General features: G+C 31.5%; 1 protein-coding gene and 1 long non-coding RNA gene across 2 annotated transcripts; both read right to left on the bottom strand.

Moving 5' to 3' along the window:
• Positions 1–270: 270 nt before the first annotated feature.
• Positions 271–20,135, bottom strand: LOC142231198 (synaptic vesicle glycoprotein 2B-like). Its single transcript, XM_075301817.1, has 10 exons — positions 19,980–20,135; positions 19,708–19,920; positions 19,478–19,640; positions 9,366–9,544; positions 9,127–9,308; positions 8,863–9,071; positions 8,637–8,790; positions 4,038–4,093; positions 598–725; positions 271–514 (listed from the first exon to the last, which is right to left on the bottom strand). The coding sequence occupies exons 1-10, from the start codon at positions 20,014–20,016 to the stop codon at positions 459–461; spliced, it is 1,377 nt and encodes a 458-aa protein (XP_075157932.1). The 5' UTR covers positions 20,017–20,135; the 3' UTR covers positions 271–458.
• A 6,159-nt stretch (positions 20,136–26,294) lies between these two features.
• Positions 26,295–27,391, bottom strand: LOC142229809 (uncharacterized). The gene is made up of 4 exons (XR_012720498.1): positions 27,187–27,391; positions 26,917–27,112; positions 26,643–26,862; positions 26,295–26,564 (listed from the first exon to the last, which is right to left on the bottom strand). It is a non-coding gene; the product is annotated as an uncharacterized LOC142229809 (long non-coding RNA).
• Positions 27,392–27,652: the final 261 nt, after the last annotated feature.

Raw genomic sequence — 27,652 nt, 5'->3', positions numbered from 1 at the left:
GTTCAGGTTTTTTAAATGCAAAATTGAAAGAAATACGTCAAGTTTATATTGACCAAATTTTGACCGTATCACCCTTTAAATAGCAATAGAATCAATTAAAAAGTTTATTGGTTTTTGCAATCAACGTCAATTAAATTTTCAATTGAATCAATTAAACAATTTTTTGAAATTTTGAAAAAAAAACAATTAATTTCTTAATCAAATATTTTTTATGCCCAGTTAAAATTATGTTATAATTTTAACTGGGCATAAAACGAATATTATATAATATTCGTGATTTCAATTAAAAAATTAATTCGATCAATTTATTTTGTGATTAAATTAAAAAATATTTTTTTTGTTAATACAAATGTATGATTTTTTACTATAAAGAAATTGTAAACTTCTCCAGTAAAAATATTTATCAACACAGGAATTTACAATATTTACTACAGTATAATAAAATATAAACTAGGTAGTTATTTAAGGTCCAGTCTCTTGGCATTGGGTAAAAATGCGGCAATAATACATCCAACTGTAAAAAAAATAAAATAATTTAATAAATATACGTTAATAAAAAATATATGCTTCTGTTCCATTTCTTTCAGCTCAACTTACTGTACATTGCTGCTGTTATCATAACGAATGGTGGTATACAACCCACAGACATGAACATGGGAAATATAACATTACCCAATATGGTGCCCATACGTTCGACAACCATCGTCAAGGAGACAATCAATGTTCTATGTAAAAATTTTAAATAAATTTTAAATGGCCAAGATGTCATCACAATTAAGTTTTTTATACCCTCCACCATAGGATGGGGGTATATTAACTTTGTCATTCCGTTTGTAACACATCGAAATATTGCTCTAAGACCCCATAAAGTATATATATTCTGGGTCGTGGTGAAATTCTGAGTCGATCTAAGCATGTCCGTCCGTCCGTCCGTCTGTCCGGCTGTCCGTCCGTCTGTGGAAATCACGCTAACTTCCGAACGAAACTAGCTATCGACTTGAAACTTGGCACAAGTAGTTGTTATTGATGTAGGTCGGATGGTATTGAAAATGGGCCATATCGGCCCACGTTTACGTATAGCCCCCATATAAACCGATCCCCAAATTTGGATTGCGGAGCCTTCCGGAGCAGCAAAATTCATCCGATCCGGTTGAAATTTGGTACGTAGTCTAAGTATACGGTCTCTAACAACCATGCAAAAATTGGTCCATATCGGTCCATAATTATATATAGCCCCCATATAAACCGATCCCCAGATTTGACCTCCGGAGCCTCTTGGAGGGGCAAAATTCACCCGATCCGGTTGAAATTTGGTACCTGATGTTAGTATACGGTCTCTAACAACCATGCAAAAATTGGTCCATATCGGTCCATAATTATATATAGCTCCCATATAAACCGATCCCCAGATTTGACCTCCGGAGCCTCTTGGAGGGGCAAAATTAATCCGATCCGTTTGAAATTGGGTACCTGATGTTAGTATACGGTCTCTAACAAGCATGCAAAAATTGGTCCATATCGGTCCATAATTATATATAGCTCCCATATAAACCGATCCCCAGATTTGAACTCTGGAGCCTCTTGGATGAGCAAAATTCATGCGATCCAATTGAAATTTAGTACGTGGTGTTAGTATATTGTCTCTAACAACCATGCAAAAATTGGTCCATATCGGTCCATAATTATATATAGCTCCCATATAAACCGATCCCCAGATTTGACTCCGGAGCCTCTTGGAGGGGCAAAATTCATCCGATCCGTTTGAAATTGGGTACCTGATGTTAGTATACGGTCTCTAACCAGCATGCAAAAATTGGTCCATATCGGTCCATAATTATATATAGCTCCCATATAAACCGATCCCCAGATTTGACCTCCGGAGCCTCTTCGAGGGGCAAAATTCATCCGATCCGTTTGAAATTGGGTACCTGATGTTAGTATACGGTCTCTAACAAGCATGCAAAAATTGGTCCATATCGGTCCATAATTATATATAGCTCCCATATAAACCGATCCCCAGATTTGACCTCCGGAGCCTCTTGGAGGAGCAAAAGTCATCCGATGCGGTTTAAATTTGGTACATTTCATTAGTATATGGCCTCTAACAGCCATGTAAAAATTGTCAAATTTTATTACTATAGAAAGTTTTGTCAACATTTCATTTCTATAGAAAGTTTTGTAAAAAGTTTATTTCTATAACAATGTTTGCCAACATTTTATTTCCATAGAAAATTTTGTCAAAATTTTATTTCTATAGAAAATTTTGTAAAAAATTTATTTCTGTAGAAAATTTTGTCAACATTTTATTTCTATAGAACATTTTGTCAAAATTTTATTTCTATAGAAAATTTTGTCAAAATTTTATTGCTATAGAAAATTTTGTCAACATTTTACTTCCATAGAAAATTTTGTCAACATTTTATTTCTATAGAAAATTTTGTCAAGTTTTTATTTCTATAGAAAATTTTGTCAAAATTTTATTTCTATAGAAAATTTTGTCAAACTGAATTATATACGTATTTAATCGGCCTTTTTTTTTGTTTAATATATACCCCTTATGGACTAACTTACAATTTAGAAGACAGTGTTAAAAAGTTTTACGATACCTTGCCATCGGCAAGTGTTATCGCAATCCAAGTAATTCGATTGTGGATGACAGCCTTTAGTAGAAGTTCCTACGCAATCCATGGTGGAGGGTACATAAGATTCGGCCTGGCCGAACTTACGGCCGCGTAGAAACTTCTACTGAAGACTGTCATCCACAATCGAATTACTTGGATTGCGGTAACACTTGCCGATGGCAAGGTATCTTAAAACTTCCTAACACCGTCTTCTTAATTGCAAGGTAGTACATACGTGGTACACGGATGAAAAAGACTGTTTTTCATATGTTTGGCTATAAACATTATATGTTTGGAACACAAATTTTTAAACACAATATTTTTGAGTGCAAGCATATAATGTTCATAAACTAGCATAACATGTTTGGGACATATATGTTAATATGTTAGAACATATTATGTTTGGGACATAAAATGTTTGTAAATTTAGAAATAGCCTATAAACATATATGTGTTTAGTAGCTTGGAGCGCTATTTAACAGGGAGCGATATTGAATTAAGTTGGTGGTTGTTGCTTGTTATTACAAAATTAACATTTTATTTTTCCTTGGGCAATTGATCAGCTACTTCTTTGATCCTTACAAACTGTGTAGTCCGCTGTTCGAATCCCCGTCCGGCAAAAGGTAAAATTAAAATAAAAAAAAATCATAAAATTGAATAATTTCTTCTACAATGTTTGTATTACAGAAAAAGGTGCTAAGAACTAAAAAATGTCGTGGAAGTGAGAAAGATGTGGAGGAATATACAATTAGGCAGAAACAAAATTTTGAGCATTCAGGTCGAAAACCTATGTTGTTAGCACCTATATTACCTGTTTATTTTCATAATTCATTATGATTGTAAATATATAAATAAATAAATAAAATTTTGAGCACAATATTGTTTGGGAGAATTTTTTTAAGCATATAATATTTTTGGGTGCAAAATGCTTCCAAACATATTATATGTTCACAAAATAACATATTGTTTTTTGGAAGACAACATTATTGAAGTTGGATGCAAAAATACAAAATGTTTGAAACTTAGACTACCCAAACATATATTGTTTAGACCAATATGCTTTCAAACATATTATATATTGGAAGAGAACAAACATATAAATGTTTGGGCAATACCCAAAAATGTATATGCTTGAAGCAAAATATGTTTGGGAGTATATGTTACAGAAGCGATTTTTTATGAGGGTGTATATATTAAACTAAAAGGCCGATTAAATACGTATACAATTAAATACGTACATATATAATTCAAAATTTTCTATAGAAATAAAATTTTGACAAAATAAAATTTCGACAACATTGTCTATACACCTTAAAAAAAAATCGCTACTGTAACATATACCCCAAACACATTTTGCTTCAAGCATATATATTTTCAGGATTGGCCCAAACAAAATATTGTTTGTATTGTTCAAACATATTATGTTTCACCTTGGGGCATACACTGGCAGTAAAAAATTGTAATGAAATTTTCTTTGTGCGAATATATTTTTGAGGCGCCAATTGGCTACTTCCATTAAATATTTTACTTGCAGCAAACTCTCTAGATCTCTCTTTCTAAACACATGTATGTTTATAGGCTATTTCTAAATTAATAAATGTTTGCATCTAAGCATATTAAATTTACAAACTGTTTATGTCCCAAACATAATATGTTCTAACATATTAACATATATGTCCCAAACATGTTATGCTAGTTTATGAACATTATATGCTTGCACTTTAAATTATTTGGTTGCAAAATTTGAGTTCCAAACATATAATTTTTACACCCAAAAATATGAAAAACAGTCTTTTTCGTCCGTGTAGATCTACAATTTGGACAAAATTTTCTATAGAAATAAAATTTTGACAAAATTTTCTATAGAAATAAAATTTTAACAAAATTTTCTATAGAAATAGAATTTTGACAAAATTTTCAATAGAATTAAAATTTTGACAAAATTGTCTATAGAAATAAAATTTTGACAAAATTTTCTATAGAAATAAAATTTTGACAAAATTTTATATAGAAATAAAATTTTGACAAAATTTTCTATCGAAATAAAAGTTTGACAAAATTTTCCATAGAAATAAAATTTTACAAAATTTTCTATAGAAATAAAATTTTGACAAAATTTTCTAAAGAAATAAAGTTTTAACAAAATTTGCTAGAGAAATAAAATTGTGATAAAATTTTCAATAGAATTAAAATTTTGACAAAATTTTCTATAGAAATAAAATTTTGACAAAATTTTCTATAGAAATAAAATTTTGACAAAATTTTCAATAGAATTAAAATTTTGACAAAATTTTCTATAGAAATAAAATTTTGACAAAATTTTCTATAGAAATAAAATTTTGACAAAATTTTCTATAGAAATAAAATTTTTACAAAATTTTCTATAGAAATAAAATTTTGACAAAATTTTCTATAGAAATAAAATTTTGACAAAATTTTCTATAGAAATAAAATTTTGACAAAATTTTCTATAGAAATAAAATTTTTACAAAACTTTCTATAGAAATAAAATTTTGACAAAATTTTCTAAAGAAATAAAATTTTGACAAAATTTGCTAAAGAAATAAAATTGTGATAAAATTTTCAATAGAATTAAAATTTTGACAAAATTTTCTATAGAAATACAATTTTGACAAAATTTTCTATATAAATAAAATTTGTTGTTGTTTTTTTGATTTCAGCTTAAAACCATACATTGATTAAACTACACGTGTAGCTTAACCAACAGAGGAAAAGAATGTTTGTCAAATTTATTTGGGCAAAGCCCTATAGACTGCAAGATGGTTGGATGGACGCACGTTTCGGAATTACCACATTCCTCATCAGCATCCTCTCCTTGCAGCAAAACTATCAACCAATTATCAGAATAAATTCAGGCAGTTTATTAAACCCAACAATAAACCACACTTGAACCCTCCGAAAAAAGGCTTTACATTGGTAGCCGGCTTATGCCGAAATAAATTCGTACAAACATATATCTTTTCCTTTGCCACCTTTGTCAAATCATCGGTTTGAATGCAGTTGGCTGGGTTTTATTTTGAGCGTGCTTCCTCTTCTTTCCTTCATTCGCTTTGTTTTGTTATTGTGTGTTTTGTTCTTTAATTTTTTTAATTTTTATACCCTCCACCATAGGATGGGGGTATATTAACTTTGTCATTCCGTTTGTAACACATCGAAATATTGCTCTAAGACCCCATAAAGTATATATATTCTGGGTCGTGGTGAAATTCTGAGTCGATCTAAGCATGTCCGTCCGTCCGTCTGTCCGTCTGTCCGTCTGTCCGGCTGTCCGTCCGTCTGTGGAAATCACGCTAACTTCCGAACGAAACTAGCTATCGACTTGAAACTTGGCACAAGTAGTTGTTATTGATGTAGGTCGGATGGTATTGAAAATGGGCCATATCGGCCCACGTTTACGTATAGCCCCCATATAAACCGATCCCCAAATTTGGATTGCGGAGCCTTCCGAAGCAGAAAAATTCATCCGATCCGGTTGAAATTTGGTACGTAGTCTAAGTATACGGTCTCTAACAACGATGCAAAAATTGGTCCATATCGGTCCATAATTATATATAGCCCCCATATAAACCGATCCCCAGATTTGACCTCCGGAGCCTCTTGGAGGGGCAAAATTCATCCGATCCGGTTGAAATTTGGTACGTGGTGTTAGTATATGGTCTCTAACAACCATGCAAAAACTGGTCCATATCGGTCCATAATTATATATAGCTCGCATATAAACCGATCCCCAGATTTGACCTCCGGAGCCTCTTGGAGGGGCAAAATTCATCCGATCCGTTTGAAATTGGGTACCTGATGTTAGTATACGGTCTCTAACAAGCATGCAAAAATTGGTCCATATCGGTCCATAATTATATATAGCTCCCATATAAACCGATCCCCAGATTTGAACTCTGGAGCCTCTTGGATGAGCAAAATTCATCCGATCCAATTGAAATTTAGTACGTGGTGTTAGTATATTGTCTCTAACAACCATGCAAAAATTGGTCCATATCGGTCCATAATTATATATAGCTCCCATATAAACCGATCCCCAGATTTGACCTCCGGAGCCTCTTGGAGGAGCAAAAGTCATCCGATGCGGTTGAAATTTGGTACATTTCGTTAGTATATGGCCTCTAACAGCCATGTAAAAATTGTCAAATTTTATTACTATAGAAAGTTTTGTCAAAATTTCATTTCTATAGAAAGTTTTGTAAAAAGTTTATTTCTATAACAATGTTTGCCAACATTTTATTTCCATAGAAAATTTTGTCAAAATTTTATTTCTATAGAAAATTTTGTAAAAAATTTATTTCTGTAGAAAATTTTGTCAACATTTTATTTCTATAGAACATTTTGTCAACATTTTATTTCTATAGAAAATTTTGTCAACATTTTATTTCTATAGAAAATTTTGTCAAAATTGTATTGCTATAGAAAATTTTGTCAACATTTTACTTCCTTAGAAAATTTTGTCAACATTTTATTTCTATAGAAAATTTTGTCAAGTTTTTATTTCTATAGAAAATTTTGTCAAAATTTTATTTCTATAGAAAATTTTGTCAAACTGAATTATATACGTATTTAATCGGCCTTTTTTTTTGTTTAATATATACCCCTTATGGACTAACTTACAATTTAGAAGACAGTGTTAAAAAGTTTTACGATACCTTGCCATCGGCAAGTGTTATCGCAACCCAAGTAATTCGATTGTGGATGACAGCCTTTAGTAGAAGTTCCTACGCAATCCATGGTGGAGGGTACATAAGATTCGGCCTGGCCGAACTTACGGCCGTATATACTTGTTAGAAATAAAATTTGACAAAATTTTCCATAGGGCTAAAATTTTGACAAAATTTTCTATAGAATTAAAATTTTGGTAGATTTTTTTTGGCTCGAGTGGTAACCATGATTATGAACCGATATGGACCAATTTTTGTGTGATTGGGGATCGGCTATATATAACTATAGACCGATATGGACCAATTTTGGCATGGTTGTTAGAGACTTTATACTAACACCACGTACGAAATTTCAAACGAATCGGATGAATTTTGCTCCTCCAAGAGGTTCCGGAGGTGAAGTCTGGGGATCGATTTATATGGGGGCTATATATAATTATGGACCAATATGGACCAATTCTTGCGTGTTTGTTAGAGACCACATACCAACATCATGTACCAAATTTTAGCCGGATCGGATGAAATTTGCTTCTCTTAGAGGTTCCGCAAGCCAAATCGGGGGATCGGTTTATATAAGGGCTATATAAAATTATGGACCGATATGGACCAATTCTGGCATGGATGTTAGAGACCATATACTAACACCATGTACCAAATTTCAGCCGGATCGTATGAAATTTGCTTCTCTTTGAGGCTCAGCAAGCCAAATCTTGGGATTGTTTATATGGGGGCTATATATAATTATGAACCGATGTGGACCAATTTTTGTATGATTTTTAGAGACCATATACCAACACCATGTACCAAATTTTAGCCGGATCGGATGAAATTTGCTTCTCTTAGAGGTTCCGCAAGCCAAATCGAGAGATCGGTTTATATGGGGGCTATATATAATTATGGACCGATGTGGACCAATATTTGCATGGTTGTTAGAGACCATATACTAACACCATGTACCAAATTTCAGCCGGATCGGATGAAATTTGTTTCTCTTAGAGGATTCGCAAGCCAAATTTGGGGGTCCGTTTATATGGGGCTATACGTAAAAGTGGACCGATATGGCCCATTTGCAATACCATCCGACGTACATCAATAACAACTACTTGTGCCAAGTTTCAAGTCGATAGCTGGTTTCGTTCGGATGTTAGCGTGATTTCAACAGACGGACGGACGGACGGACGGACATGCTCAGATCGACTCAGAATTTCACCACTACGCAGAATATATATACTTTATGGGGTCCCATCCTATGGTGGAGGGTATAAAAAATCTGTATACTCAATAAATTGTCTATGATGGTATATTAGAGTTATTTATCTTTTTTTCTTACCACAGTACATTCTTCCGTAGGATCTTTAATAATTTCTGTCTTATTCACACCATACTCCAATATGGTACACATGCTAGTGGCTTCCGATGAAATCATTTCATATTCATTAATTGAAGCGAATAGTTGAGGTAACCATAGACGCATAGAATTGTGTCTAGGAAAAATTGTTAAATAAAAAAAAAAAATAATTAGCAAAATAATATAATCCAAGACCTTTGAAACATACCCCATTAGACTAAAAAATTGCATAACACAAACCAAAAGGCATAGACCCAAATGAGGTTTTGAGCACAATATCCTAAAAGTATTTGGTTCAGTAGATGATGTCAGTTTTTCACTTTGTTTACCAGATTCTATAATAAATTCCTGGAATTTTGATTCTTCAACATCTTCTTTTGATTTACGAGCTGCCTTTTCTTCCACAAGTTTTTTAACCTAAAGAAAATCTTTTTTTTTAATACCTCCTTAATATTTATTTTCTTTTTTCCACCTTATAGTCTGTTTTGGGTTTACCCGAATTTAGAGCATAAATGCTTTCGAAAGTTTGCAATGCTTCTTTGTTTCTTCCTTGAGACATTAGAAAACGTGGACTTTCAGGGAAAAAAGGTAACAATAATGCTGCCAATAAACTGGGTACTCCACTCACAGCCATAAATACCTTCCACGATACAACTATTCACAGATGTTTAAAGACTTTAAAATTATTTCGGATTGTTATATGTGACTTACATTTCATATGGAATATTTCAAAATTCCAATCTCTTGGTAAAATTGCTATAGCCATTAACGTTAGTATGATGTTCGATATGGCAAACATAATGCCAATGACCATTATTATACGGGAACGATGATTACTTCCATGAAATTCTGAGAGATATGACATCAAAATTGCAAAGGGGCCACATATTCTGTTGAAGGTAGAAAGAGAGATTAGTAATTAATTGCATACCCGACAATATTATGAGGACTAAGATAAGCTATAGTGCAAATGGGTGGTCCGACACGGTTGAAATTGTTGGCCAGATAGACCAGCGTTGTCGCTGAGAATTTCTAAAACGTGGCACAAAAAGTGTCATTCGCTATAAATGGCTGCACGGAAAGTGGCACATTTTTTCGAAAAGTACGAATAAAAGATTGGCTCATATTTGATGCAGCAAAGTAAAGCACTATATTTTTTCATTATACCTTGAACTACTCTGTAAAACATAGTGTCTTTAGAAATAATGCTCAGGGCCACCCTCTGTGAACATTTTATTTCTATAGAAAATTTTGTTAAAATTTTATTTCTATAGAAAATTTTGTTAAAATTTTATTTCTATAGAAAATTTTGTCAAAATTTTATGTCTATAGAACATTTTGTTAAAATTTTATTTCTATAGAAAATTTTGTCAAAACTTTTTTTTGTCAAAATTTAAATTTCTTAGAAAATTTTCCCCAATTTTTATACCCTGCTCCACACTGTGGAACAGGGTATTATAAGTTAGTGCATATGTTTGCAACACCCAGAAGGAGACGAGATAGACACATGGTGTCTTTGGCAAAAATGCTCAGGGTGGACTCCTGAGTCCATATAGCCATGTCCGTCTGTCCGTCTGTCCGTCTGTCCGTCTGTCCGTCTGTCCGTCTGTCCGTGAACACATTTTTGTAATCAAAGTCTAGGTCGTAGTTTTAGTCCAATCGACTTTAAATTTGGCACAAGTATGTGTTTTGGCTCAGAATAGATACCTATTGATTTTGGAAGAAATCGGTTCAGATTTAGATATAGCTCCCATATATATCTTTCGCCCGATATGGACTAATACGGTCCCAGAAGCCAGAGTTTTACCCCAATTTGGGTGAAATTTTGCACTAGGAGTTCAGTTAGTAGTGTAGTCTAGTGTGCCAAATTTTATTGAAATCGGTTCAGATTTAGATATAGCTCCCATATATATCGTTCGCCCGATTTACACTCATATGACCACAGAGGCCAATTTTTCGCTCCGATTTAGTTGAAATTTTGTACAGGGAGTAGAATTAGCATCATAGCTATGCATGCCAAATTTGGTTGAAATCGGTTCAGATTTAGATATAGCTCCCATATATAGCTTTCGCCCGATTTACACTCATATGACCACAGAGGCCAATTTTTTGCTCCGATTTAGCTGAAATTTTGCACAGGGAGTAGAATTAGCATTGTAGCTATGCGTGCCAAATTTGGTTGAAATCGGTTCAGATTTAGATATATCTCCCATATATAGCTTTCGCCCGATTTACACTCATATGACCACAGAGGTCAATTTTTTGCTCCGATTTAGTTTAAATTTTGCACAGGGAGTAGAATTAGCATTGTTGCTATGCGCGCCAAATTTGATTGAAATCGGTTCAGATTTAGATATAGCTCCCATATATAGCTTTCGCCCGATTTACACTCATATGACCACAGAGGCCAATTTGTTGCTCTGATTTAGTTGAAATTTTGCACAGGGAGTAGAATTAGCATTGTAGCTATGCGTGCAAAATTTGGTTGAAATCGGTTCAGATTTAGATATATATCCCATATATAGCTTTCGCCCGATTTACACTCATATGACCACAGAGGCCAATTTTTTGCTCCGATTTAGTTGAAATTTTGCACAGGGAGTAGAATTAGCATTGTAGCTATGCGTGCCAATTTTGGTTGAAATCGGTTCAGATTTAGATATAGATCCCATATATATGTTTTTCTGATTTCGACAAAAATGGTCAAAATACCAACATTTCCCTTGTAAAATCGCCACTGCTTAGTCGAAAAGCTGTTAAAATTACTTTAATTTTCCTAAACTTCTATTACATATATATTGAGCGATAAATCATAAATAAATTTTTGCAAAGTTTCCTTAAAATTGTTTCAGATTTAAATTTATCCCATATTTTTTTACTAACATTGTGTTCCACCTTAAGGCTTTAGCCGACTTAAATTTTGAGTCTATAGATTTTGTAGAAGTCTATCAAATTCTGTCCAGATCGAGTGATAGTTAAATGTATGTATTTGGGACAAACCTTTATATATAGCACCCAACACATTTGACGTAATGTGATATGGTATCGAAAATTTAGATCTACAAAGTGGTGCAGGGTATAATATAGTCGGCCCCGCCCGACTTTAGACTTTCTTACTTGTTTTTCTATAGAAAATTTTGTCAAAATTTTATTTCTATAGAAAATTTGGACAAAATTTTATTTCTGTAGAAAGTTTTGACAAAATTTTATTTCTATAGAAAATTTTGACAAAATTTTATTTCTATAGAAAATTTTATTTCTATAGAAAATGTTGCCAAAATTGTATTTCTATAGAAAATTTTGTCAAAATTTTATTTCTATAGAAAATTTTGTCAAAATTTTATTTCTATAGAAAATTTTGTCAAAATTTTAATTCTATTGAAAATTTTGTCAAAATTTTATTTCTATAGAAAATTTTGTCAAAATTTTATTTCTATAGAAAATTTTGTCAACATTTTATTTCTATACAAAATTTTGTCCAAATAGTATTTCTATAGAAAATTTTGTCAAAATTTGATATCTATAGAAAATTTTATTTCTATAGGAAATGTTGCCAAAATTTTATTTCTATAGAAAATTTTGTTAAAATTTTATTTCTATAGAAAATGTTGCCAAAATTTTATTTCTATAAAAAATTTTGTCAACAGTTTATTTCTAGAGAAAATCTTGTAAAATTTTTATTTCTATAGAAAATTTTGTCAAAATTTTATTTCTATAGAAATTTTTATTTCTATAGACAATTTTGTCAAAATTTTATTTCTATAGAAAATTTTGTCAAAACTTTATTTTTGTCAAAATTTTATTTCTATAGAAAATTTTGTAAAAATTTTATTTCTTAGAAAAATTTCCCCAATTTTTTTTTCGATAGAAAATTTTGTCCAAATTTTATTTCTATAGAAAATTTTGTCAAAATTTTATTTCTATAAATAATTTTGTCAAAATTGTATTTCTATAGAATTTTATGTTAAGGTTTTATTTCTACAAAATTGTATTTCTATAGAAAATTTTGTCAAAATTTTATTTCTATAGAAAATTTTGTAAAAATTGTATTTCTATAGAAAATGTTGTCAAAATTTTATTTCTATAGAAGATTTGAGGAAGCACGCTCAAAAACAAACCCAGTCAACTATATTCAATCGATGATTTGAGTTTGACAAAGGAAAAGAGATATGCTTGCAAATTTGTTTAGGTAGTAGCCGACTATCAAACCCTTTTTCGGAAGGTTCAAGTGTAATTCACTTTGGGTTGAGTGAATTACCCGAATTTATTCTGATAATTGGTTGATAGTTTTGCTGCAAGTAGAGGATGCTGATGAGGAATGTGGTAATTCCGAAACAGCTGTACATCCAACCATCTTGCAGTCTATAGGGCTTTGCCCAAATAAATTTGACAAGCATACTTTTCCTCTTTTGGTTAAGCTACACTTGTAGTTTAGTCAATGCATGGCTTTAAGCTGAGATCAAAAACAACAATAGAATTTTATTTCTATAGAAAATTTTGTCAAAACTTTATTTTTGTCAAAATTTTATTTCTATAGAAAATTTTGTTAAAATTTTATTTCTTAGAAAAATTTCCCCAATTTTTTTTCGTTATAAAATGTTGTCCAAATTTTATTTCTATAGAAAATTTTGTCAAAATTTTATTTCTATAGGAAATTTTGTCAAAATTGTATTTCTATAAATAATTTTGTCAAAATTGTATTTTTATAGAATTTTATGTTAAGGTTTTATTTCTACAAAATTGTATTTCTATAGAAAATTTTGTAAAAATTGTATTTCTATAGAAAATTTCTTATCTTGGTTTTGAACATCGAAGAGGTTTTGCACTTTTTGAGAGTTCAATGGATTTGTCTGACTATTTAAAAAAAAATCTATTTTCAAAAAATCGAGCAAGGAGGAGGTAGCTCGATCAGATATTGAAAAATCACATTCATTTCGTACCTTCATTTCACGCCTTCCCCACTTTCCGTATAAATTCCAAGTTAAAGGACAATTTTCTTTAAAATAATGAAATTTTTATTAAAAGAAAGTTTATAGTCTTTACTTCAAAAAAATATATCAAATTTGAACAAATTTTGAAAATTGGCGTTCCTTCGTTAAATACGTATGTCTTTGAACTAAGGCACATTTTTCTTAAATTAAAGAAAGGCATTTTAGAGTTGAATCTTTATATTTAAGATAAAATAGCTTCAAATATAGGCTAAGACTTATTTTGCGGATTAAACATCTTTGTTTTAAATTTTTTTGGAATTAAGGAAACATTTTTTACTTGAAAGTATCTGTTATAATGTGGATATTTAAACTGGCATTTGTTTCAACATGAGTTGTTTTATTAATATGTCGCAAAATGATAGTATAACTCCCATAAATGAGCTCTGTATCCTAATTTTAATTTTATTGATCCTAGATGTAAAGCTACAAATGTCCCTACAAAATGTCCTTGAATGGGAATAAAATTTCGACAAGATTTTCTATAGATATAAAAGTTTGATAAAAATTTCTATATAAATAAAATTTTCACAAAAATTCTCTATACAAATAAAATATTGATAAAATATTTTAAAGAAATAAAATTTTGACAAAATTTTCGATAGAAATAAAATTTTGACAAAATTTTCTATATAAATAAAATTTTGACTAAATTCTCTATAGAAATAAAATTTTGACTAAATTTTCTATATATATAAAAGTTTGATAAAACTCTCTATGAAAATAAAATTTTTACAAAATTTTGTATAGGAATAAATTTTTTACAAAATTTTCTGTAGAAGTCAATTTTTGACAAAATTTACTATAGGTATATAAGTTTCAAAAAGCTAAAGAAATAAAATTTTGAAAAAATTTTCAAAAATAAAATTTTAATAAAATTTTCTATGGAAAAAAATTTTGACTAAAACTTTCTAAGGGAATAAAATTTTGACAAAATTTTGTATAGATATAAAAGTTTGATAAAGTTTTCAATAGAAATAAAATTTTGACAAAATTGTCAATAGGAATAAGATTTTGACAAACTTTGCTGTAGAAATAAAATTTTGACAAATTTTTCAGAAATAAAATTTTGACAAATTTTTCAGAAATAAAATTTTGACAAAATTGTCAATAAAAATAAAATTTTGACAAACTTTTCAGAAATAAAATTTTCTATAGATATAAAATTTGATGAAATTTTCTATAGATATAAAATTTTGACAAAATTTTGTATAGAAATAAAACTTTTACAAAATTTTCTATAGAAATGCAATTTTGTAGAAATAAAATTTTGACAAAATTTTCTATAGAAATAAAAGTTTGACAAAATTTTCTATGGGAATAAAATTTTTACAAAATTTTGTATAGAAATAAATTTTGTACAAAATTTTCTGTAGAAGTCAATTTTTGACAAAATTTTCTATAGATATATAAAAATTTTCAAAAATAAAATTCTGATAAAATTTTCTATGGGAATAAAATTTTGACAAAATTTCCTGTAGAAATAAAATTTTGACAAAATTTTCTATAGAAATAAAATTTTGACAACATTTTCTATAGAAATAAAATTTTGACAAAATTTCCTGTAGAAATAAAATTTTGACAAAATTTTCTATAGAAATAAAATTTTGACAACATTTTCTATAGAAATAAAATTTTGACAAAATTTTCTATAGAAATAAAATTTTGATTAAACTTCAAAATTTCAGAAATAATTTTCTATGGAAATAAAATTTTGACAAAATTTCTATGGGAATAAAATTTTGACAAAGTTTTCTATAGAAATAAAATTTTGACAAAATTTTCTATAGAAATAACATTTGGAAAAAATTTTCTATAGAAATAAAATTTTGACAAAATTTTCTATAGAAATAAAACTTTAACAAAATTTTCTATTGAAATAAAATAGAAATAAAAAATAGAAATAAAATTTTGATATTTGTACACCAAAAATTGTCACTAATAGAAGATAAACTTCTAAAATATATTAATAAACCAGTAAGGAAAGTCTAAAGTCGGGCGGGGCCGACTATATTATACCCTGCACCACTTTGTAGATCTAAATTTTCGATACCATATCCCATCCGTCAAATGTGTTGGGGGCTATATATAAAGGTTTGTCCCAAATACATAAATTTAAATATCACTCGATCTGGAAGAATTTGATAGAATTCTACAAAATCTATAGACTCAAAATTTAAGTCGGCTAATGCACTAGGGTGGAACACAATGTTAGTAAAAAAATATGGGAAACGTTTAAATCTGAAGCAATTTTAAGGAAACTTCAAAAAAGTTTATTTATGATTTATCGCTCGATATATATGTATTAGAAGTTTAGGAAAATTAGAGTCATTTTTACAACCTTTCGACTAAGCAGTGGCGATTTTACAAGGAAAATGTTGGTATTTTGACCATTTTTGTCGAAATCAGAAAAACATATATATGGGAGCTATATCTAAATCTGAACCGATTTCAACCAAATTTGGTACGCATAGCAACAATGCTAATTCTACTCCCTGTACAAAATTTCAACTAAATCGGAGTTAAAAATTGGCCTCTGTGGACATATGAGTGTAAATCGGGCGAAAGCTATATATGGGAGCTATATCTAAATCTGAACCGATTTCAACCAAATTTGGCACGCATAGCTACAATGCTAATTCTACTCCCTGTGCAAAATTTCAACTAAATCGGAGTTAAAAATTGGCCTCTGTGGTCATATGAGTGTAAATCGGGCGAAAGCTATATATGGGAGATATATCCAAATCTGAACCGATTTCAACCAAATTTGGCACGCATAGTAACAATGCTAATTCTACTCCCTGTGCAAAATTTCAACTAAATCGGAGTTAAAAATTGGCCTCTGTGGTCATATGAGTGTAAATCGGGCGAAAGCTATATATGGGAGATATATCCAAATCTGAACCGATTTCAACCAAATTTGGCAAGCATAGTTACACTGCTAATTCTACTCCCTGTGCAAAATTTCAACCAAATCGGAGTTAAAAATTGGCCTTTTTGGGCAAATGAGTGTAAATCGGGCGAAAGCTATATATGAGAGCTATATCTAAATCTGAACCGATTTGGCTGGTATTTCGCAAGTTTTTCGAGACCCGTAAAATATTCGGATGTACGGAATTTGAGGAAGATCGGTTGATATACACGCCAATTATGACCAGATCGGCGAAAAATATATATGGCAGCTATATCTAAATCTGAACCGATTTTTTCCAAAATCAATAGGGATCGTCTTTGAGCCGAAACAGGACCCAATACCAAATTTTAGGACAATCGGACTAAAACTGCGAGCTGTACTTTGCACACAAAAATACATCAACAGACAGACAGACAGACAGACAGACAGACGGACAGACAGACGGACAGACAGACAGACGGACATCGCTAAATCGACTCAGAATTTAATTCTAAGCCGATCCGTATACTAAAAGGTTGGTCTATGAATACTCCTTCTTGGCGTTACATACAAATGCACAAACTTATTATACCCTGTACCACAGTAGTGGTGAAGGGTATAAACATTTAGTTTGCAAGAAAAACAATTTTTTCATACTAACTACCAAATTTTGACAATATTTTTTATACCCACCACCATAGAATGGTGACGGGGGTATAATAAGTTTGTCATTCCGTTTGTAACACATCGAAATATCGATTTCCGACTATATAAAGTATATATATTCTTGATCAGGGAGAAATTCTAAGACGATATAACGATGTCCGTCTGTCCGTCTGTCTGTCTGTTGTAATCACGCTACAGTCTTCAATAATGAAGCAATCGAGCTGAAATTTTGCACAAACTCCTCTTTTGTCTGCAGGCAGGTCAAGTTCGAAGATGGGCTATATCGGTCCAGGTTTTGATATAGTCCCCACATAAACCGACCTCCCGATTTGGGGTCTTGGGCTTATAGAAATCGTAGTTTTTATCCGATTTGCCTGAAATTTGAAATCTAGAGGTATTTTATGACCATTAAGAGGTGTGCCAAAAATAGTGAGTATCGGTCCATGTTTTGGTATAGCCCCCATATAGACCGATCTCCCGATTTTACTTATTGCGCTTATAGAAACCGCAGTTTTTATTCAATTTATCTGAAATTGGAAATCTAGAGGTATTGTATGACCACAAATACGTGTGCCAAAAATTGTGAGTATAGGTCCATGTTTTGGTATGGTCCCCATATAAAACGACCTCCCGATTTGGGGTCTTGGGCTTATAGAAACCGTAGTTTTTACCCAATTTGTCTGAAATTGGAAATCTAGAGGTATTTTAAGACCACAAAGAGGTGTGCCAAAAATGGTGAGTATCGGTCCATATTTTGGTATAGCCCCCATATAGACCGATCTCCCGATTTTACTTCTTGGGCTTATAGAAACTGCAGTTTTTATTCAATTTATCTGAAATTGGAAATCTAGAGGTATTGTATGACCACAAATACGTGTGCCAAAAATTGTGAGTATAGGTCCATGTTTTGGTATGGTCCCCATATAAAACGACCTCCCGATTTGGGGTCTTGGGCTTATAGAAACCGTAGTTTTTACCCAATTTGTCTGAAATTGGAAATCTAGAGGTATTTTAAGACCACAAAGAGGTGAGCCGAAAATGGTGAGTATCGGTCCATATTTTGGTATAGCCCCCATACAGACCGATTTCCCGATTTTACTTCTTGGACTGCTAGAATCCGAATTTTTTATCCAATTTGTCTGAAATTTGAAATCAAGAGGTATTTTATGACCATAAAGAGGTGTGCCATAAATGGTGAGTATCGGTCCATGTTTTGGTATGGCCCCCATATAGACCGATCTCCCGATTTTACTTCTTGGGCTTATAGAAACCGCAGTTTTTATTCAATTTACCTGAAATTGTAAATCTAGAGGTATTGTAGGACCACAAATACGTGTGCCAAAAATTGTGAGTATCGGTCCATATTTTGGTATAGTCCCCTTATAGACCGATCTCCCGATTTTACTTCTTGGGCTTCTAGAATCCGAAGTTTTTATCCTATTTGCCTGAAATTAGAAATCTAGAGGTATTTTCGTGTTTTAGTATAGCCCCCATAAGAACGACTTCCCGATTTAACTCCTTGGGTTTCTAGAAACCGTAGTTTTTATCTGATTTATCTGAAATTGTAAATATTCTGGTATTATAGGCTCACAAAAAGTGTATCGGATTAAGTTTTTATCGGTCCATTTGGCAATGCCTCCATATAGACCGACTTCACTTTTTGAGGGTGTAGAAGGCGCACTGATCATGAAGATTGCTTGAAACTCAATGTAAAACTTCCAGATTTTTCTTCTACAGATTTAAGATTTCAAATCAAGACGTTATTTTATAATTTTCTGGCACACTTACAAGAGATGTTAATGATTCCTCTAAAACTCAAACAAAAATGGTTCTTATATATCCAGAATCTGATATAGTCTTCATAGGTGAAATCTTTAAATTTATCTTCGGGAAGTGTCCTCAAGTCCTCTAGCCCTCCTGAAATTTCAAAGGAAACCCTAATATTTGGTTCATGGTGGTGGGTATTTAAGATTCGGCGCGGCCGAACTTAGTGCTGTATATACTTGTTTAAGATTAGATTTTTTCAAATTTGGTAGATTGTTGGTAAAATTTTCTTTAAATTTTGGTAGAATATTTTTGGAACGCGTGGCAACTATGGATGTGTTACAAAAGGAAGTTTACCATTTATTATACCATCCACCTCATCCTATGGTGGGGTATTATAAATGATATTGTCATATTCGGAAGTGTTTACTTACCTGAACTGATACTACAAATAAACTATTTACCTATATTGACTATGAAGTTTTTTTTTTTGTGCAAATCCAAATACTTACATCATACCTCCAATGAATTTGGAGACCATTAAATGCACTACCGTCTGGCTCATAGATCCACAAAGCACACAAATGCCATCCAATAAAAATCCATAGATAAGCAATTTTTTACGGCCTTTATTGTCGGCCAGATAACCCCAAGCAACAGCTGATACAAGCATACCTTGAGTGAGTTAAATTGAGTGACAATATAATCCAGTAAAATTGCATTTCATTCCGAAATTACTTACCACAATAGGTGGTGGCATTTAGAAGACCTTTGTCCAAGAGATCCAAACTTAAATCACATTCAGCACTGGGTAGAATATAGGATACCACCCCCGTCTCATAAACTGTACCCATAATAGCTGGCATTGCCACAATCAGAAGTAAAATATGAAATTTGCCATAGCCACAGGCTTTAATGGCTGTTTCAAAATCGGCTGGAGTATCCAATTCATTCTCTAGTGATGGAAGAAATTTATTCTTCAATACTTCAATGTTCGTATTTATCTATAAATACCCTTCTTCACCCCATCAGGTGGTTGGATGGAATCCATGTCTAAATTTGAAACTCGCACGTAGGTCTAAATTATAGAGTTTTTGAATAAATCATTTCGTTTTATGTGTTTTTTTCTGGGTCTTAACTTTCTAATGCTTAAAATCTAACTGATGTTACTCTCGCTAAAATGGCTCGACAAGATATTTAAAATGGTTTTCGTTTTTATCTCTATCACCCCATCATAAATTTAATGTGATAAACCTAAGCAATAGGAATGCAAAATTTATGGAAAGTTAAGATGCACTTTTAGGCCATAGGTAAATAAAGCAAGTAAATGGGTAAAAAAGATTCGGCCGGGCCGAAACTTATATACCCACCACAAAGGATCAAATATAAGTGTCACCTTTAAAAAATCTCTCGTTGTTGCGGCTGACTTGAAAATATATGGAATTGCAGGTGTCAAAATTTTATTTCTATAGAAAATTTTGTCAAAATTTTATTGCTATAGAAAATTTTGTTAAAATTTTATTTCTATAGAAAAAAAAATTTTTGACAAAATTTTATTTCTATAGAAAATTTTGTCAACATTTTATTTCTATAGAAAATTTTGTTAAAATTTTATTACTATAGAAAACTTTTTCAAACTTTTATTATTATAGAAAATTTTGTCAAAATTTTATTTCTAAAGAAAATTTTGTTAAAATTTTATTTTTATAGAAAATTTTGTCAAAATTTTATTTCTAAAGAAAATTTTGTTAAAATTTTATTTCTATAGAAAATATTATCAAAGTATCAACATTTTATTTCTATGGAAAATTTTGTCAACATTTTATTTGTCACAATTTTATTTTTATAGAAAATTTTGTCAAAATTTTATTTCTATAGAAAATTTTGTTAAAATTTTATTACTATAGAAAATTTTGTCAAAATTTTATTTCTAAAGAAAATTTTGTTAAAATTTTATTTCTATAGAAAATTTTGTCAAAATTTTATTTCTAAAGAAAATTTTGTTAAAATTTTATTTCTATAGAAAATATTATCAAAGTATCAGCATTTTATTTCTATAGAGAATTTTGTCAAAATTTTATTTCTATAGAAAATGTTGTTAAAATTTTATTACTATAGAAAATTTTGTCAAAATTTTATTTCTATAGAAAATTTTGTTAAAATTTTATTTCTATAGAAATTGTTTTCAATATTTTAATTCTATAGAAAATTCGTCAAAATTTTATTTCTATAGAAAATTTTGTCAAAATTGTATTTCTATAGGAAATTTTATTTCTATAGAACATTTTGTCAAACTGAACTAAAAACGTATTTAATGGGCCTCTTTATACCCCCCACCATAGAACGGTGACGGTATAATAAGTTTGTCATTCCGTTTGTAACACATCGAAATATCGATTTCCGACTATATAAAGTATATATATTATTGATCAGGGAGAAATTCTAAGACGATATAACGATGTCCGTCTGTCTGGATGTCTGTTGTAATCACTCTACAGTCTTCAATAATGAAGCAATCGTGCTGAAATTTTGCACAAACTCGTCTTTTGTCTGCAGGCAGGTCAAGTTCGAAGATGGGCTATATCGGTCCAGGTTTTGATATAGTCCCCATATAAACCGACCTCCCGATTCGGGGTCTTGGGCTTATAGAAATCGTAAATCTAGAGGTATTTTATGACCATAAAGAGGTGTGCCAAAAATGGTGAGTATCGGTTCATGTTTTGGTATAGCCCCCATATAGACCGATTTCCCGATTTTACTTCATGGGCTTATAGAAACCGCAGTTTTTATTCAATTTACTTGAAATTGGAAATCCAGAGGTATTGTAGAACCACAAATACGTGTGCTAAAAATTGTAAGTATCGGTCCATATTTTGGTATAGCCCCCATATAGACCGATCTCCCGATTTTACTTCTTTGGCTTATAGAAACCGCAGTTTTTATCCAATTTACCTGAAATTGGAAATCTAGAGGTATTGTAGGACCATAAAGAGGTGTGCCGAAAATGATGAGTATCGGTCCATATTTTGGTATAGTCCCCATATAGACCGATTTCCCGATTTTACTTCTTGGGCTTCTAGAATCCGAAGTTTTTATCCTATTTGCCTGAAATTGGAAATCTAGAGGTATTTTCGGGTCATAAAGAGGTGTGCCGAAAACGGTGAGTATCGGTCCATATTTTAGTATAGCCCCCATAAGAACGATCTCCCGATTTAACTCCTTGGGTTTCTAGAAACCGTAGTTTTTATCTGATTTGCCTGAAATTGTAAATATTCTGCTATTTTAGGCTCACAAAAACATGTATCGGATTAAGTTTTTATAGACCGACTTCACTTCTTGAGGGTGTAGTAGGCGCACTGATCATGAAAATTGCTTGAAACTCAATGTAAAATTTCCAGATTTTACTTCTACAGATTTAAGATTTCAAATCAAGGCGTAATTTTATAATTTTCTTGCACACTTACAAGAGATGTTAATGATTCCTCTAAAACTCAAACAAAAATGGTTCTTATAAATCCAGAATCTGATATAGTCCTCATAGGTGAAATCTTTAAATTTATCTTCGGGAAGTCCTCAAGTCCTCCTGAAATTTCAAAGGAAACCCTAATATTTGTGTCATGGTGGTGGGTATTTAAGATTCGGCCCGGCCGAACTTAGTGCTGTATATTTATACCCTGCTCCACACTGTGGAACAGGGTATGATAAGTTAGTGCATATGTTTGCAACACCCAGAAGGAGTCGAGGTAGACACATGGTGTCTTTGGCAAAAATGCTCAGGGTGGGCTCTTGAGTCGATATAGCGATGTCCGTCTGTCCGTTAACACACTTTTGTAATCAAAGTCTAGGTCGCAGTTTTAGTCCAATCGACTTAAAATTTGGCACAAGTATGTGTTTTGGCTCAGAATAGATCCCTATTGATTTTGAAAGAAATCGGTTCAGATTTAGATATAGCTCCCATATATATATTTCGCCCGATAGGACTTATATGGCCCCAGAAGCCAGAGTTTTAACCTAATTTGCTTAAAATTTTGCACAAGAAGAACAATTGGTACTGTAGTCAAGTGTGCCAAATTTTATAGAAATCGGTTCAGATTTAGATATAGCTCCCATATATATCTTTCGCCCGATATGGACTAATACGGTCCCAGAAGCCAGAGTTTTACCCCAATTTGGTTGAAATTTTGCACAGGGAGTAGAATTAGCATTGTAGCTATGAGTGCCAAATTTGGTTCAAATCGGTTCAGATTTAGATATAGCTCCCATATATATGTTTTTATGATTTCGACAAAAATGGTCAAAATACCAACATTTTCCTTGTAAAATCGCCACTGCTTAGTCGAAAAGTTGTAAAAATGACTCTAATTTTCCTCAACTTCTAATGCATATATATCGAGCGATAAATCATAAATAAACTTTTGCGAAGTTTTCTTAAAATTGCTCCAGATTTAAATGTTTCCCATATTTATACCCTGCGCCACACTGTGGAACAGGGTATTATAAGTTAGTGCATACGTTTGTAACACCCAGAAGGAGACGAGATAGACACATGGTGTCTTTGGCAATAATGCTCAGGGTGGGTCCCTGAGTCGATATAACCATGTCCGTCTGTCCATCTGTCCGTCTGTCCGTCCGTCCGTCCGTCCGTCTGTCTGTGAACACATTTTTGTGATCAAAGTCTAGGTCGCAATTTAAGTCCAATCGCCTTCAAATTTGGCACATGTCCCTAATTTGGGTCAGAATAGAAGCCTATTGATTTTGGAAGCAATTGGTTCAAATTTAGATATAGCTCCCATATATATCTTTCGCCCGATAAGCACTAATATGAAATTTTGTACAAACATAACACTTAGTCGTATAGTCAAGTGTGCAAAATTTGATTGAAATCGGTTCAGATTTAGATATAGCTCCCATATATATCTTTCGCCCGATATAGACTTATAGGCCCCAGAAGCCAGATTTTTGGCCGAATTTGGTTGAAACTTTGCACTAGGAGTACAATTAGTAGTATAGTTAAGTGTGCAAAATTTGATTGAAATCGATTCAGATTTAGATATAGCTCCCATATATATCTGTCGCCCGATATGCACTTATATGGACCCAGATGCCAGAGTTTTGGCCCAATTTGGTTGAAATTTTGTACAGGGAGTAGATTTAGCATTGTAGCTATGCGTGCCAAATTGGGTTGAAATCGATTCAGATTTAGATATAACTCCCATATATATCTTTCGCCCGATATGCACTTATATGGACCCAGAAGCCAGAGTTTTGGCCCAATTTGGTTGAAATTTTGCACAAGGAGTACAATTGGTAGTATAGTCATGTGTGCCAATTTGATTGAAATCGGTTCAGATTTAGATATAGCTTCCATATATAAGTTTTTCTGATTTCGACAAAAATGGTCAAAATACCAACATTTTCCTTGTTAAATCGCCACTGCTTAGTTGAAAAGTTGTAAAAATGACTCTAATTTTCCTAAACTTCTAATACATATATATCGAGCAAAAAACCATAAATAAACTTTTGCGAAGTTCCCTTAAAATTGGTTCAGATTTAAATGTTTCCCATATTTTTTTACTAAAATTGTGTTCCTCCCTAGAGCATTAGCCAACTTAAATTTTGAGTCTATAGATTTTGTAGAAGTCTATCAAATTCTGTCCACATCGAGTGATAGTTAAATGTATGTATTTGGGGCATACCTTTAACTGCCAGTTAACAGAAAGTAAATTGCAAACATCTTCTATTCGGTTAACTTTAACTGAAATATTTTCGTTAGTTAAGTTCCTAAATGGCCTATGGAACATAAAGGCAAGATGATAGCTTCGTCCATAATACGGTTTAAAAGTTGGTTAGTTAACGGAACACTAACGAAGCTTTATGAAAATGGGGGTTAATGTTAAAGTCTATAAGTTTTGTAGAACATTAACAAATTTTGTCCAGATCAGGTTAGATTTAAATATATGTATATAGCACACAACACACGGACGGACTTGATGTGCTAACGAAATTGTGGCTCATCAAAGTGGTGCAGTGTATTATATAGTCGGTCCCGCCCGACTTTAGACATTCCTTAATTATTTTTAATTAATTTTTCTTCTATGAGAGGAAGTAATTTCGTGAATTGCAGTAAAAAATACAAGAGGACATTAAATTTTCCTGGTTTTAACAGTGCTTTGCGAAATCTCAAAATGTGGAGAACAATTTAGTTCAATTTCATTCTTACTATAAAACAGTTGACTTTTTTGTGGTGTATAGACTCCTCGTTAGTTAATACCGTTATATGGACTAACAATTTAGAATAGAATGTTAAAAAGGTTTAAGAAACCTTGCCATTGCCAACTTTTGTAGAACTTTGTACGTAATCCATTGTGGAGGGTACACATAGGATTCAGCCTAGCAGAACTTTCGGTCCTACATACATACGTGTGTTTATTAAAATTGGCCATTGTTTCGAAGAGACTTTTACATATTTATTAAATGATTATAGATTATTGATTTATTAAGGAAGGTCACTACACTTTCTACCTTGGAGATATCTAATCTTTCATGTCAATTCACAACGATTTTATTTAACTGATATAACACAAAAAAAATAAAAAAAAAGATATTGTGAGCACTTTCTTTTCAGTAACTTAATTGTATCAATTCCCTTAATCTTCTTGTGCAATAAGTTCGAATAAATATTGTAATAATATATAATCAATATTTTATTATAATTTGGATGATTGAATTTTTGAGTTACACTACATTCCACTAGGTGGTATGGTCGACACATAAACTTGTAACTTGTTATTGATCCGACATTTAATACACGCAGAGAAGGAATATGATCATCTCAACCATGTTTCGAGGGCAAAATGTTATTTTTGGATGGTGACCATGGAACATTTTTGTCGCAAAAATGTTGTTTTCTCGACAAACATATACATGGTTGCCGAAGCTAGACATATGCTTTTTTAGAAAATAACATGGTTGCCGCAAACATGTTACATGTTCTCCGTCCAAAAATAACATTTTGCTCTCTAAACATGATTGGGGTGATCATATTCCTTCTCTGGGTGTATATTCCCGTGTAAAAATTGGTGGATCTGGCCAGATATTATTAGATCTCCTGCCATATCTGATTAGATATGATAGTATATGTAGGCAGATCTGAACAGATCCGAAAAATGGTAATATCTGATCAGATCTAATTCCTTTAGAATTAGATCTGACCAGATCTCAAATTTGGCCCACATCTAATTATATCTAATTTGATATAATTAGATGTTAATATATCTAATTATATATAATTTTATCTACAAATTTCCAAAATTAGTGAAATTACAGTAATTTATAAAAAAGATTTATTTTATGGTTTTATAATGAAAAGAGTATTTAATATTATAAGTTGGATCAAACATATGTACATTAATATATGTCTAGGTATAAACGTCTAAGAATTAAAAAACAAACAACAAAACAACAAAAACAAAATATATATACATAGCCACGAAGGGTTCTGGCATTCAAATTTCCCAAGGCGTTAGTACATTGCTCTCTGCAAACAGTTCTTTAAATGAGTCTCGCAATTCCTTTATTTGGCTACTCGGAATGAAAACTCTGAAAAATATAAAATTTACAGAAGAATTATCAGTCTATTTAAAGATACATATATTTGCAAATAATACATATACTTACCAAAATGTGCTTCTCGTACCCAATAATTTAAACCAGCGCTATGAATAATTGCACGGGAATGTATCCGGTTCACAATGCATATCATCTCCAAATTTGTATTCTTTTTGATATTGGATAATACTTCCTTCTGTCGCAACTTCGGATATGGCCTGGTCACAAATCTTTACGTTGCTCCGCTGTCTTCTTTTAATCTTTTCCTGACTACCACAAATTCATCCTCCTAAAACAGAGAAAATATTCATAATTAAAACTAGGAACAAAACAAAAAACTTACCTTATCACAGCTTCTCATACTCCTTTATCTTCCTCGAAAAATGAGAAGACATTCGATTTTTATATGAAATAAATATATGAAACTCGAATTATCAAATATTTGATATAATTTTTTTTTTTCAAATTTAATAACAACAGGCGTTGCTAATGGTGATAGTTATGGGGTGACATTTTTGAAAACAAAAAGACAGTTGTGTCTGAAAGTTAAGCATTTTATGAAGACACTTCAAAATTATTTTTAAAAGGGTTTCTTGAAACTATCACAACATACCAAGATTGTTTGGTGATGTTCACCACTTGTTTTGATGTGCGATCAAACATACGTGCTTGTAACCAAGTATATCACGTTAGTATTCTCGTAACAAACACATTATTTTTACACACAAACATATACAAATATTTTTTATCCGTGTTACACAACTGGTTCATGATTTAATGCGATATATATAATAAGATATGGAGCTATATATAGTATATATAATTAGATATGATGTCATATATGAAGATATATAATTAGATCTTACCAGATATGACTGATATAAATAGATATAACAACATATATAATGAGATCTTGAATCAGATCTAATCATATATAACACTATACATAACATATCTCCGTAGATCTATTTATATCTACAACCATATCTGAGCAGATATAATTATATATACTTTGATATTGTGGCGAATTTTTAAGTTTTGTTTGGTGAGTGAGAAATTATTTATTTAAATAATGGTTC

Source organism: Haematobia irritans, chromosome 3, assembly GCF_050003625.1.
Source record: "Haematobia irritans isolate KBUSLIRL chromosome 3, ASM5000362v1, whole genome shotgun sequence".
Taxonomy (NCBI): domain Eukaryota; kingdom Metazoa; phylum Arthropoda; class Insecta; order Diptera; family Muscidae; genus Haematobia; species Haematobia irritans.
This window is presented reverse-complemented; position numbering and strand designations above follow the sequence as displayed.